At 42.2% G+C, this 14,681-nt stretch overlaps 1 protein-coding gene across 2 annotated transcripts in view; it reads right to left on the reverse strand.

Moving 5' to 3' along the window:
* Window positions 1-14,681, reverse strand: part of CEP170B (centrosomal protein 170B) — a 110,073-nt gene that overhangs the window by 9,233 nt on the left and 86,159 nt on the right. For both annotated transcript variants that reach the window (XM_043981574.1, XM_043981572.1), the window contains exons 14-17: window positions 14,450-14,609; window positions 11,301-11,444; window positions 5,085-5,173; window positions 2,573-2,666 (exon numbers count right to left, since the gene is read on the reverse strand). In XM_043981574.1, coding sequence (XP_043837509.1) covers window positions 2,573-2,666; window positions 5,085-5,173; window positions 11,301-11,444; window positions 14,450-14,609 — 487 coding nt within the window. The remainder of the gene's footprint in view (window positions 1-2,572; window positions 2,667-5,084; window positions 5,174-11,300; window positions 11,445-14,449; window positions 14,610-14,681) is intronic.

A 14,681-nucleotide genomic window follows, 5' to 3' on the forward strand; every position in this document is an offset into this window, starting at 1 on the left:
GGATTCTTTTGATTTCTACTTTGGCTTCTGGTTCTAAGATAGCTGGACAGTTTTATAATTTCTTGAAATATGTCTAGATTCTCGTTGTTGCTGTTTTGGATAGTTTTTAAGTAGTTCAATTATTCTTAAATTACCTCTCCTTGACCTGTTTTTCAGGTCAGCTGTTTTTCCTGAGATATTTTCTATTCTCTTCTATTTTTTCAGACTTTTGACTTTGTTTTATTATTTCTTAAATCATTAGCTTCTATATGGTTTATTCTAATTTTCAAGAAATTATTTTCTTCAATAAAGTTTCATACCTCTTTTTCTAAGCTGTTGATTCATATTTTTCTTCCCAATTCTTGACTTTTCTCATTCCTTCCTCTACTTCTCTCAACTAGTTTTTTAAAATCATTGTTTAGCTTCTTCTTTAACTCTTGCTTTAGCTATTCTAGGAATTCTTGTTGGGCTTGGACCAATCCACATTTTTCTTCAGGGTTTTTCTTGTAGGTGTTTTCAAGCCATTGTCTTCTTCTGTCTTTGTGTCCTGAGCTTCCTTGTCACCATAATAATCCTTTGTTATCAGTTTTTTTTATTTGTTTGCTTATCTTTCCAGTTCAAGTCTTGACTTTGTATTAATGCTGAGCTCTGAAAACTTCCTGGGAGATGTCTGGTCTAAGCTTCTGCCTTCTTATGTCCTTTTATTGCTTTCACAGCTCATGGGGATCTGCAGGCTTTCAGTACTTTCAAAGTGATGTGATATAAAGGAAGGTCTGTTTACTGCCTCCTGGTCTCAGTTACACAAGTTCCTAGCCCAACTTTTTTTCTATCAGCTTGTTTGTGGATGAAATTTTCAGCAGGCTGCTGTTTGATTCATCCGCTATTGGGCTGCAGGAAGGTTCTGTGGGTTTGGAGCACCTGAACTATCAACTCTTCTTTGGTCTAGGATACTGTGCTCTGCCCCAGAGATGGGAGCCACACAATTACTCTTTGTTTCCTGAAAGTTGTTCCTAGGGCCAACCCTACCCTAGATCTGTGACCCAAAACTGAGTCACAAAGTTATAAGAGGGCCCCCACTCAGGTATCCTCTGGGTTCTCTTTCTGGGGCCTTATCCCAGTTATCTCTCTCTCTCTCAAGACCTGGGTGTTGCCCCCAGATCCCACTCCTGGCTAGATTTCACCTCACCTACCCCAGTGTATCTAGCTCCCTAGGCCACCTCTGGCTCAAAAAAACAACTTATTGTGACTTTTTCTTGGCTTTCCCCATTATAATTCAATTTGGGGGGGCAGCTAGATGGCACAGTGGATAGAGCACCGGCCCTGGAGTCACGAGTACCTGAGTTCAAATCCAGCCTCAGACACTTAACACTTACTAGCTGTGTGACCTTGGGCAAGTCACTTAACCCCAATTGCCTCACCAAAAAAAAAAATTCAAATAAATAAATAAATAATTCAATTTGGTGGGGCAGCTAGGTGGCGCAGTGGATAAAGTACTGACCCTGGATTCAGGAGGACCTGAGTTCAAATCTCGCCTCAGACACTTGACACTTACTAGCTGTGTGACCCTGGGCAAGTCACTTAACCGTCATTGCCCCACCAAAAAAAAAAAAAAGAGAGAGAGAGAGAGAGAGTGCACCAAATTGAATTTTTGAGGGTTAAGTGACTTGCCCAGGGTCACACAGCTAGTAAGTGTCAAGTGTCTGAGGCGAGATTTGAACTCAGGTCTTCCTGAATCCAGGGCTGGTACTTTATCCACTGCGCCACCTAGCTGCCACCCAATTTGATGCACTCTCTAGATTTTGTTGAGGAAGGGAGAAGAGAGCTAGATTCTATTGTTTCCTCTCACTCCACTAGATTTTGATTGTATTGTTTCTACTGTCACAACTATTTTTAAAAATCTCCCATATAAAACTTCTAAATCAATCCAGCCCTCCTAATGTCAGTGAGAATTCTAGTTAAAGAAACAAATACCTTCTTATTTGTCCAATTTTTTTGCATCTATAGCTTCTAGATTTTGTTATGTAGTATTTTACCAAAATGGTGAAATCAGACCAGTGTTTGTATTTTTTTCACTGGTAGAAAAATGCTGCACCTTTATTTTTTTACAAAACAAAATTATTTTTTATTTTGAAAGATCTTAGCACAGTACTTGGATCCTGTTACAATAAAAAGATTTGAGTTCAAATCCAGCCTCAGGCACTCAGCTGTTTGACCTTGGGTAAGTCACTTAACATCTGTTTGCCTTAATCCAATGGCAAACTATTCCAGCATCTTTGTCAAGAAAATGCTATACTGGGTCACAGTCAGACACAACTAAACAACTTAACAACAAAGGAATAGAATGCTGGGCCTGGAATCATAGAATTCTGAGTTCAAATCTGGCCTGAGTCACTTACTAGCTGTGTGACCCTTCATAAGTCATTTAACTTCTGTTTGTCTTGGTTTTCTCAACTGTAAAATGGGGACAATAGCACCTATTGTGAGGATCAAATGAGACGATAGTTATGAAGTGCTTGCTCAGCACTTGTCCCCTTTGTTTCCCCTACCAGGAGCCCAGGCCAAAGCCAGGCTACAAACCTTACTGTTCACTCACCTTGTTGGATGTCTTCAGGATGGGCACTTCATTTTCTGAGTTGATCTTGGCCTCCATGTCTTCCCAGGTCTTCTCTGTGTTCTGGAAGAGAATCCTGTGGACACATTGCTGCTTAGCTCTGAGAAAAGGCAGAGGCTGGTCTAAAACCCACCCTGATAACCTCTCTCTACTTTGGGGGAATTCTCCAGTTATGGAACACCAACAAGTGAGCATGAGTATGTGGATCAGTATGTATGGCCATGGCACTGTATAAGGAGCCCTGGCTTCAAGACTTGACTCCCCCACATCCTAGTTTTTTCTCATTGGATGAGTCACTTAACCTTATTATATTAAAGGTCTGCACAGACCGGAATATAAGGGAAGATGTATAAAACATATAAGTTGAGGTATTTTAGAGGCTGTTTAGGTGATACAATGGGTAGAGTGCTGAGCCTGGAATCAGAAAGACCTGACTTAAAATCTAGCATCAGACTCTTACTGGCTGTGTGACCCTAGGCAAGTCACTTGACCTCTGTCTGCCTCAGTTTCCTCAATTATAAAATGAGGATAATAATAGTATCTACTTCCCAGGGCTGTTGTGAGGATCAAACGAAATAATAATTATAAAGCTCTTATAGTATCTGACACATAGCAGGTGCTTAATAAATGTTTGTCTTCCTTCCTCCCTCCTTCCTTCCGTTTTCTTCCTTCCTTACTTGTTTCCTTCAGTGAAAACCTCAGGGACAGTTCTAAAGGCACTGACAGGGAGATAGCTGGTCCTGAAGTCTATGCCTTCAGAGGAACCTGTGGTTTGGAGATATTCTTTGGATGTACTAACCATACCTACAGAGGCCTATCAGCCCCTAATGCAGACTTGAGGACCAGCTAGCTACTGTCAGTGCCTTCAGAACTGTCTCTGAAAATAAATGTGTTCACACACATGTATGTGTCTATGTATATATTTAATGTGCACTGGGATTCACAATCAGAAGGCCTATATTTGAACTGTGGCTCTTATCAGTCACTCATGGTGACCAGCTGAACTGTGGATACTGACTGGTCATGTAACCCCGGCCAAGGCAGTTCACCTCAATGAATCTGACCTCCCTCCTCTATACAATGTGGGTAATATGTGTTCTCTCTACTTCATAAGAGTTTTGAAATGATAAAAAGTAGCAGGTAAATGTGACATTGTGATTGTTTATGTTTGTGACCACATGTGAATAAGGGTTTCTATGTGTCCTTGTGTAGAAGTGGACATTTACATAGATATTACACCATCATGCGTGGATACATGGGGTGGGGGATGGAGCTGGAGCCCCAACTCTCCAGCCTTCTTCTCCTTCTTCGGCTCCATCCCCCCACCCCAGATTTGACCCCATAGGAGCCCTAGACAATTTCTCCACCTCCTCAGGACTCACATACACCTCCCTCTTAGCCCGTATTCTATTGCCTTAAGACCCTTAAATTCTAAGTTCCCAAAAAGGATGCTGGTCCTATTAGAGTTAGAAGAAATGAGGTTAAATCTTGGCTCAGCCACAGCCTGAGAGACTTTGGGCATGTCACTTTTCTCTCTCTCTCTCAGTTTCTTCCTCTGTAAAATGAGGGAGATAGACTAGATAATATCTAAGGCTACTTCGAGCTCTATGAGCTCTTCAGGTCCTCAGTCCAGGATATAGTCAGGCTCCCCCTGCTATGGCCAAAAGGATGCCAAGGACCCAGAGGCTCTAGCCCTTGTCATAATGTTTAACAACAGCTCTAAGGAAAAAAAAGACCAATGTTTGCATGACAGACTTTCAAGTTTAAACTGCATTCCTCACATTTTCCTCCATCACTTTCTTTTTTTTTTAAATCACTTTCTTAAGTCTAGACAATCAAGCCCTGATTGGAAGTGTTTACCTATTTCCAAGATGTAAATGCTCACACTGAAAATTTAACAATTGGCTCTCGTGAGCTCATTCACAATGGCTTCAGCACAGCCTTGAGAAGGGCTTGTAGAGAAGTACTGTGTTTTGGAGTCATGAGTCCTGTGTTTGATTAACAGTTTTAATCCTAACTGCCTGAATGATCCTGGGCAAGTCACCACCTTCGAGATTGAGCTTCACCCTCAATAAAATGAAGAGATTGGACTAGATCAGCAGTTCTTTAAGTATCAATAGATAGAACCCATATAAACCAAAAACTCCTTTGGGCCCTCAATAATTTTTAAGATAATAAAGGAATCCTGAGACCAAAAAAGTTTGAGAACCTCTAGTCTAGATGATCTCCAAGGGCCATTTCAGCTCTAAATCCCATGATCCCAGAGCAGGGTCCTGAGGGTTTCCTGGCATAAGGAAAGTCGAGTGAGCTTCCTGCTAGAAGGAAAGGCCAGGCCCCACACTCTGCTGGACAAGAGGCTCAATTACCAGGAACATTGCTCCCTCCCTGGCCTCCAGATGTCCTCCTCCTTTAGTCTGCCACTCCTCTGCCCCCATCCAACTGAGACAAAGCAAGAACAGTCCCTCCCCCCATGGATGTATGGCAGGAAACTCACTTCATTTTCTCTGCAAGGTTTTCCGTGTTCTCCCGGATTGTGTGCGATAGCTGGGAAACAGGATTCAGCATCAGGTTATCAAAGATCACCTGCAAGGAGTTAGCATGACAGGGTCAACCTGGAAAGGGTGGGGAACTTCTGGTCCAGGGGGTCAATATCAACTCTCAGGATAGACTGTGACCTTATAGTTCAAGAGACACTTATTAAGTATTTATTATAGAAAAGGCTCTATGCTAGATACTATCAAGATGACACTTGGCAAACACCTGCCCTCACAGAGCTTACCTTCTAATAAGAGGGATGTGATGTGTACATTTATTTTTGCCTTCTTCCACCCTGCCTAGCATCTAGCACAGTACCCTGTATTCAGAAGGCATTTAATAATTATATGCTAATGTCAACGACAATAATTAGCATTTAGATAGCACTTTAAGGTTTACAAAGCACTTTACATATATTATCTCACTTGATCCTCACAAAAATCCTATGAGGTAGATTTTATTATTTATTATCCCCATTTTACACATGAGGGAACTGAGACTAAGAGACTAGGTTAAATAACTTGTTCCGGGGGGGTGCAGCTAGGTGGTGCAGTGGATAAAGCATCAGCCCTGGATTCAGGAGGACCTGAGTTCAAATCTGGCCTCAGACACTTAACACTTACTAGCTATGTGACCCTGGGCAAGTCACTTAACACTCATTGCCCCACCAAAAAAAAAAAAATTGTCCAGGGTCATAGAACTAGTAGAAGGCAGGATTCAAACTCAGGCCTTCCTGACTCCCAATGCAGCACTGCATCCACAAAGTCTTCTTGTCCTTGGCCCCCCGAATCCCACCCCAAACTAGAGGGCTGCTGCCATTCTGAGACTCAGTCAACAAATGTGTTAAGTACACACTGTGTATAACAAGCTCCATATTCATTTTAAGAGGAGGTGCATTTTTGTCTTCTCTAAGGGGAAGAAAACTAAGTTGCTCCTTCAAACACCCTAACTTCCCAGTTCCTCAATTTATTCATTTCCCATGACCTATTTATGGGAGCCCATTACACACAAACATGGCATATCCTTGACCTTGCCATCACCCACAAATGTTCATAAGCTCTGAAATTCCTTCATCTCCTTCTGATCTGTGGTGATTCAGTCTTTCCCTCACCTTCCAATCCCTTATCTAATTCTTTGACTTTACTGTGACCTTCACTCCCTGTATCCCTCGGTTCTTTCCCAGGCCATTCATTGCCCTTGCACTGGCTTCCCCCTCCTTCCCCATCTTGACCCCTTGGTTGAACTAGTTCAATGCTACACTATTTCCTACTCTTACTCCTATGTGCTTATCTTGCCCTGGATTTACTCCCACCAATTTGTGCTTATTCCCATACTGCGGAACAAAAATGGAGGGGGGAAAAAAATCACAGAACTGTGCTGACTGGGTCCACTAAAATTTTATGTTAATCTCATTTGGTTCCCCACTGTAACAAAGCAATTCTTTTACGCCTTCTTTATCAATTTATTGCTCCAATCATCAAAGCAGTTTTTTTTTTCCAATCCCTTTCTTCTCTTCTGAAACCTATCATGGCTCTCCTTCCCCCATCCTCTCAGCAAGGAACCTGGCCTCATATTTCACTGAAAAACTTGAGACCATTCTCCAAGAGCTCCTTCCATCTGATATTACTCAGATGCCTTCTGCCACTATGTCCTCCTTCACTTCTGTCTCACATGAAGACGTGGCCTGTCTCCTTGCCAAGTGATGCCATTCCATCCCTGTCCTCTCCAGAAGACTGTCCCTCCATCATCCCCACTCTCTAACTAATCTTTAATCTCTTCCTGCCTACTGACTCCCCTGCCTATTTCCTACGAACATACTAATCTCTCCTCCATCCTTAAAACCCCCCCTTACTTGATCTGTCTATCCCCACTGGCTATTGTTCTATATTTCTCTTCCTTTCCAACAAAGAACTCCCTGACAAAGCTGTCTACGATTGGTGCTTCTGCTTCCTTTCTTCTCACTCTCTTATTAAGCCCCTATAGTATGGCTTCTCTCCCCAAAGTTACCAATTATTTCTTAATTGCTAATTCCAAAGGCCTTTTCTCAATGCTCATCTTTCTTGATCTCTTTGCAACTTTTGACATCGTTGATCACCCTCTTCTGAATAACTCTCTTTTTCTCTAGGTTTCAATGACACTGCTCCCTCCTGGTTCTCCTCCCACATGTATTTTGTTGGATCATCCACACCATGTCTGATAAAGGGGGTGTTCCCAAGGCTCTGTCCTAGGCCTTTTTCTCTTCCCTCTTTATAGCATTTCACTTAGTGTATCTCATCAGCCCCCGTGATTCAAATATCACCTCTATGTTGATGATTCTCCGACCTATTTATCCTCGCTCCTGAAGTCTAGTCTCCCATCTCCGAATACCTATTGGACATTTGAAACTTAATGTCCTGTAGACATATTTTTTATTCCATTTTCAGTTCCAAATTCTCTCCCTCCCCGACCCAATGAGAAAGCAAGAAATGTAATACCTATTAAACATATGAAGTCATGCATAACCTATTTCCACATGAGTCATGTTCTCCTCCCTCTCCCCACAAAAAGCAAGAAAAATAAAGGAAAAACATGTTTCAATTTATACTCTGAGTCCATCAGTTCTCTATCTGAAAGTGAATAGCATTTGATATCATGAATACTTTGGAATTGTGCTGGGTGACTGTATTGATCAGAATTTCTAAGTCTTTCATAGTTGATTATTTTTACAATATTCCTATAGACATCTTAGACTCAACATGCCCAAAATGAAACTCATTATCTTTCTCCCCAAACTCTCCCCTCTTCCTAACTTCATATTGCTGTCCAAAATGCCACCACCCTCCCAGTCAACCAAGGTTTGCAATGTAGGTGTCCTCCTCAACTCCTCACTCTCTCATCCCCCCATATTTAATCAATTGCCAGGTCCTGTTGGTTCTACCTTTCCCAAATCTCATATTTGCCCCCTTTCCTTCCTCTGAAACTACTGCTACTCTGGTACATCAACCTCACACTTGGACTATTGCAATAACCTTCTGGTTAGTCTCCCTGCCTCAAAGTGATCTTCCTAAAGCACAGATCTGATCACCCCCTTATTCAATTAATTGCAGTGGCTCCCTATGACCTTCATAAACAAATATAAAATCCTTCATTTGGCTTTTAAAGCCCTTCATAAACTGGCCCCCTCCTACTTTTCTAGTCTTCTTACACTTTATTCCCTTCCATGACCATATCCCATGATCCAGTGACACTGGCTACCTTGTTGTTGCTTGCACAAGATGCTCCCTCTCCCAATGCTGCATTTTTTTTTTGGCAGGGCAATGGGGTTAAGTGACTTGCCCAGCATCACACAGCTAGTAAGTGTCAAGTGTCTGAGGCTGGATTTGAACTCAGGTCCTCCTGAATCCAGGGCCAGTGCTTTATCCACTGCACCACCTAGCTGCCCCCTCCAATGCTGCATTTTTACTAGCTGTCTCCTCATGTCTGGAATATTGTTTCTCCTTATCTCCAACTCTTGACTTACTTTATTGTTTGTTTGTTTTTTTAGTGAGGCAGTTGGAGTTAAGTGACTTGCCCAGGGTCACACAGCTAGTAAGTGTTAAGTGTCTGAGGCTGGATTTGAACTCAGGTACTCCTGACTCCAGGGCCGGTGCTCTATCCACTGCACCACCTAGCTGCCCCATTTGACTTACTTTAAATCTCAATTAAAATCCCATATTCTGCTTTTCTTAGTCACTCTTAATATTAATCCTTAATACTAGCCTTCCTTCTGAGATTATCTCCAGTTGTTCCTGTCTATATCCTATTTGAACATAGTTGTTTGCATGTTGTCACCCCAATTAGATTGTGAGCTCCTTGAGGGTAGGGACTATTTTTGCCTTTCTTTGTATCCATAGTACAGTGCAAGGCACATAGTATGGGCTTAATACATATTCGTTGACTTTTTATTTGTAGAGGTAGTTAAGTCACTAGATGGTTAGAACACTGGATACAAGACCTAAGGTTCAAATCTTTTTTTTTTTTTTTTTAGTTAGGCAATTGGGATTAAGTGACTTGCCCAGGGTCACACAGCTAGTAAGTATTAAGTGTCTGAGGCCGGATTTGAACTCAGGTACTCCTGACTCCAGGGCCAGTGCTCTATCCACCGCACCACCTAGCTGCCCCTTGAGTTCAAATCTTGCCTCACATACTTACTAGCTGTGTGGCCCTGGACAAGTCAACTAACTTGTCTGCCTCAGTTTCCTCAACTATAAAACGAAGCTAATAATAGCACCTACCTCCCAGGATTGTTGTGAGGATCAAATGAGAGAATATTTGTAATATTTGCTGGGAAAACTGGAAAGCAGTCTGGCAGAAACTAGGCATAGAACATCTCACACCATATACTAAGATAAGATCAAAATGGATAAATACTTTAGCCATAAAAGGTCATATCATAAGTAAATTAGGGGAGCCTGAAAAAATGTACCTGTCAGATCTATGGATAAGGGAAAAGTTTATGACAAAACAAGAGACTGAAAGAACTAAATGAAGCAAAGTATATAATTTTGACTACATGAAATTAAAAAACTTTTGCACTAGCAAAACTAATGCAGCCAAAATTATAAGGAAAACAGGAAACTGGGGGAAAATTTACAGTAAGTTTCTCTGACAAAGGCCTTATTTTTCAAATATATAGGGAACTAAGGTAAATCTATAAGAGCTATTCACTAGATAATATGACCAGGCAATTTTCAGAAGAAGAAATAAAGTTATCAATAGTCACATGAAAAAATGCTCTAAATCGGTGCTAAATGGAGAAATGCAAATTAAAAGAACTCTGAGGTAGTACTTCCTACTTATCAGGTTGGCTAACATGACAGAAAAGGAAAATTACAAATGCTGGAGGGAATGTGGAAAAAATGGGACACTAATGCATTGTTGGTGGAGTTGTGAATTAGTTCAACCATTGTTGAGAACAATATGGAACTATGCCCATAGGCCTATAAAAATTGTACATACCCTTTGACCCTTTGACCAGCAATACCACTATTAGGTCTGTATACCAAAGAGATCAAAGAAAAGAGAAAAGGACCTATTTGTATAAAAATTATTTATTGGGCAGCTAGGTGGCGCAGTGGATAGAGCACCAGCCCTGGAGTCAGGAGTACCTGAGTTCAAATCCGGCCTCAGACACTTAATATTTACTACCTGTGTGACCCTGGGCAAGTCACTTAACCCCAATTGCCTCACTAAAAAAAAAAAAAAATTATTTATTGCAGGGGGCAGGTAGGTGGCATAGTGGATAAAGCACCGGCCCTGGATTCAGAAGGACCTGAGTTCAAATTCGGCCTCAGACACTTGACACTTACTAGCTGTGTGACCCTGGGCAAGTCACTTAACCCCTCAATGACCCACAAAAAAAAAAAAAGATTTCTTGCAGCTCTTTTTTGTGGTGGCAAAGAATTGGACATCAAGGGATTGCCCATCAATTGGGGAATGGCTGAACAAGTTGTGGTATATGATTGTAATGGAATACTATTGTGCTATAAGAAATGACAAGCAGGATTTCAGAAAGGTCTGGAAATTTCTGTATGAACTCATGCAGAGTGAAGTGAGCAGGGCCAGGAGAACATTTTACACAGTAATAGCAATATTATAAGGCTATCAGCTGTGAAAAACTCAGCTACTCTAATGTAGCTAATGATCTAAAAGAATTCCAAAGGATCCATGATTTAAAAAAAAATCAGCTATCCACATACAGAGATAGAACTGATAAACTCTAATGTAGATTGAAGGATACTTTTTTACTTTCTTTGTATATGTATGTGTGTGTGTGTGTGTTTTTTTTCTTGTTTTTTTTTTTTTGCGGGACAATTCGGGTTAAGTGACTTGCCCAGGGCCACACAGCTAGTAAGTGTCAAGTGTCTGAAGCTGGATTTGAACTCAAGTCCTCTTGAATCCAGGGCTGGTGCTTTATGCACTGCATCACCTAGCTGCCCCATGTGTTTTCTTTTGCAACACAGCTAATATGGAAATGTGTTTTGCATGAGATCACATGTATAAAATTGCTTACATTCTCAAGGAGAGAGGAGGGGTGAAAGGAAGATAGAGAGATCGGAACTCAAAATGTTAATAAATTTAAAAAATTTTTACATGTAATTGGCAAATATTTAATGAAATAAATAATTAAAAAAACAACAACAACAAAGAAACGTGCCTCTTCTCGGTTCCTGGGCCGTGTCCTCCAAGCATAATTGTCATCCCGATTGTCATTCATGTTCTGGTCAAAGTCCTTCAAACCCATGGCACCAGGTGGCACCTTTTGGAAGTTGAGGCTGGCTTCTGGGATGTGCTGTACCAGCTGCAATGAGAAAGGGCACAGAGAGAGAGAGAGAGAGAGAAGTTCTCTGGGAGCCAAGGAAAATGACTAGAGGCCACAGATCTGACAGCCAACACCCTGTCCTGAAAGCACTGAAATTCCAGCCTTCCTTCTCTCTCTCTCTCTCTCTCTCTCTCTCTCTCTCTCTCTCTCTCTCTCTCTCACTCTCACTCTCACACACACACACACACACACACACACACACACACACACACACACACTCCCACAACTCTCTCCAAATCTTTAGGCATTTCCAATCTGTCTCTGGCATTTGTAGTGCTCTTTATGCTTTCCAAAATAATTTTCCAGACATTGCCTCACTCATCCCCGACACCCTATGAGGTAGGCAGAGCTGCTATTGCTATTCTTACTTGGGAGATGAGTTAAGAAATACAGAGAGGTTAAATGACATGAGGAATAGTGGAAAGATAACTGAAATGGGGGGTGAAGACCTGGGTTCAAATCCTGGTCCTATTACCTATTATTTATGTGACCCTGAGAAAATCTCTTTCTCAAAATCTGTTTTCTTGTCTATAAAATGATGGGTCTTGATTAAATGATCTTCAAGGTCTCTTTCAAGCTTTAAACCTTATAATCCTGTAACTTCAGAACATTTTGTATGAGAAAGTTAGAGAAGCAAAAAAACCCCCACCAAAAACAACCCCCCCAAAAACCCACAGCTAGTTCTGCCTTAGATTGTATTAAGAGGGAACAGTGTTCGAATAAGGGAGATGATAGTCCTGCTATGTTTTGGTCTAGTCAGACCCTTTTTACAGATCTGACTGTTATGTCTACTTCTAGACAGGACACTGATAAGCTAGGGCACGTCTAGAGAAGAGACCAGGCTGTCAAGAGGATAGGAGATCAGGCTCAGGATCCAGGATCACTTGAAGGAACTGGCCTGGAAAAGGCTTAGAGGAAGGCAACAGCTTTCTTCAACTACCTGAAGGGCTGCCATGAGGAAGATTAATCAGACTCGTTCTGCACAGCTCTGGAGGGCAGAATGAAGAAGGAGATAGATTTCAGCCCTTTACACGGAGAAACTCCCAGTGTTTAGCACAGTGCCGGGCAAATAGTTGGTGCTTAATAAATGTTGATCAAAACTGTCTAAAAGTAAAATAGGGTGTCTCAGTAGGTAATGAGTTCCCCATCAATGGAGGGCCTCCAATGGAATCTCAAGCTTCTTTGTAATGGGACCAGGGTTCCCCGTTTTCCCATAACGGGGATTACCTTTCCCTAAAAATACGAGAAAGCTGTCCCTGGAACACAACTGGCCCCTGATTCCACCAATGCAGCTTCCTCATCACCGAAGTCCCACTCACTCAGAGTTGGAGCCTCTCCAACTTTGTGGATGTCTGAAGACTATGAGTCACCACACTCTGCCCTGCTAACCAGATTGCCTCCACTGGCATTTCTAATTGGAGAAAAGGCAAGACTGCAAGTATGGAAGGAAAGCTCCATTGTACCTTTGTTACAAGCCCTTGCTGCGGTAGGACACAGTCCACCTTTTGTTAACTGTTCAATAACTCACAAGTGCCTCATTTTGTCCCAAAATTGAACTTGGACTAACGGGTGTTAGATTCTCCCTTAACACGCTTTCGGGGATGGTGGAAAGGTGATTCGCACTCAATACAGGGTGTGGACTAGATGCCCCCTGAGGTTCCCTCTAGTTCTGAGACTCATGGCTCCTCCTCCAAAAATAGAATCCCAGGTAAGAAATTCCCAGTTCCATCACAGGGAGATAAACAACAGGCTCACACACAGAGCTCTGTTCTATCTCCAGCCACAGCCTACCCCAGAGGGGTTGTGATTGGCTCAGAGGCTCAAAGAAGAGGAGGAAGCCTTGTGACTTCCAAGAAAGTGGGGTAAAGTTTCCATTCAACTGATCAATCAATGAGCATTTAATGATCACTTACTATGTGCCAGGGTGGCTAGGTAGCACAGTGGATAGAGTGCCGGGCCTGGAATCAGAAAGACCCTGATTTCAAATCTGTCCTCAAACACTTAACTAGCTGTGTGACCCTAGGCAAGTCATTTAACCCTGTTTGCCTCAGTTTTCTCATCTGTAAAATGAGCTGGAGAAGGAAATGGCAAACCACTCCAGTATCTTTGCTAAGAAAACCTCAAATGGGGTCATAAATAGTCAGGCATGACTGAAACGACTGAAAAATATGCCATACCCTTGGCTACGCCCTGACGGCATGCATTTAGGAGTCTCTCCCTCTTCCACAGTGAGGACAAAAACAGTCCAGGAAACAGTGTGGCTTGGAAAAATGAAGTCAATTGCCCAAGGCCACATAGCTGGTCCTCTAGGGCACAGCTTTCCTCCTCTGGGAAGATCCCATTTCAAGACTCCACGACCCATGGTCCTGAGACACCAACCATAGCTCAGTCACAGAAGCATCCGATTTTTAGAGGTGGGGAGATGGAATATTGCATATGCTTTGAACACAGTAGATATGTTGGTTGGTTTTGCTGAATTGCATTTCTTTTTACTCTGTGTTATAAGGGATGATTTGCTAGATAGCAGAGTAAGGTGGTATTTATTTGGAAATGGCAAAAGATAGCAATAAAGATGTTTTTAGAAATAGAAATGCTTATTGATGAGTTGACTGAGGCTCAGTGAGGCTTGACCAAACTAGCATAGCATCATAGAATTTTGCATTTTTTTGAGAACTGGACAGCACCTTAGATATCATCTAGTCCAACATCTTCATTTTATAACTGGAAAAACTGAGACCCAGAGAAGGGAAGGGACTTGTTCAAGGTCACATAGCAAGTCAGTGCTAAGCGATGTTGACATTGCTCATGTCTCCTCAAGGTGACCTAATCCACTGAGCCACACTACCTCCCCATTAATACTTTTCATTAATTAAGGAGACACAGAAACCTCAAGAGTCAGCTCATGGCCTCCCTATCGGGATTTATCCAAGGCTAGGGTCATATATTGGTAACTAGTGGTAGCCACTCCCATTGGAGAAACTCACCTCCTCTCTGGCAGAGATAGTGGATGCTGGGGTGCTGGGGACAGAGCTGAGTGAGGTGCCACGGCCAGTTCCTGAGGAGCTCTGGGAGTCTCCATCCCCGGCCACATCCTGGATCTCTCTTGCCAAGATAGCAACATCTTTCACCAGAGTCTGGCTTAACCTACAGTAAAAAAAAAAGATAGGCAAGGCCAGTTCAGAATATCCCCAAACCCCCAGAAGGCCAAAATAGCCC

The sequence above is a fragment of the Dromiciops gliroides genome, chromosome 2 (assembly GCF_019393635.1).
Source record: "Dromiciops gliroides isolate mDroGli1 chromosome 2, mDroGli1.pri, whole genome shotgun sequence".
NCBI lineage: Eukaryota > Metazoa > Chordata > Mammalia > Microbiotheria > Microbiotheriidae > Dromiciops > Dromiciops gliroides.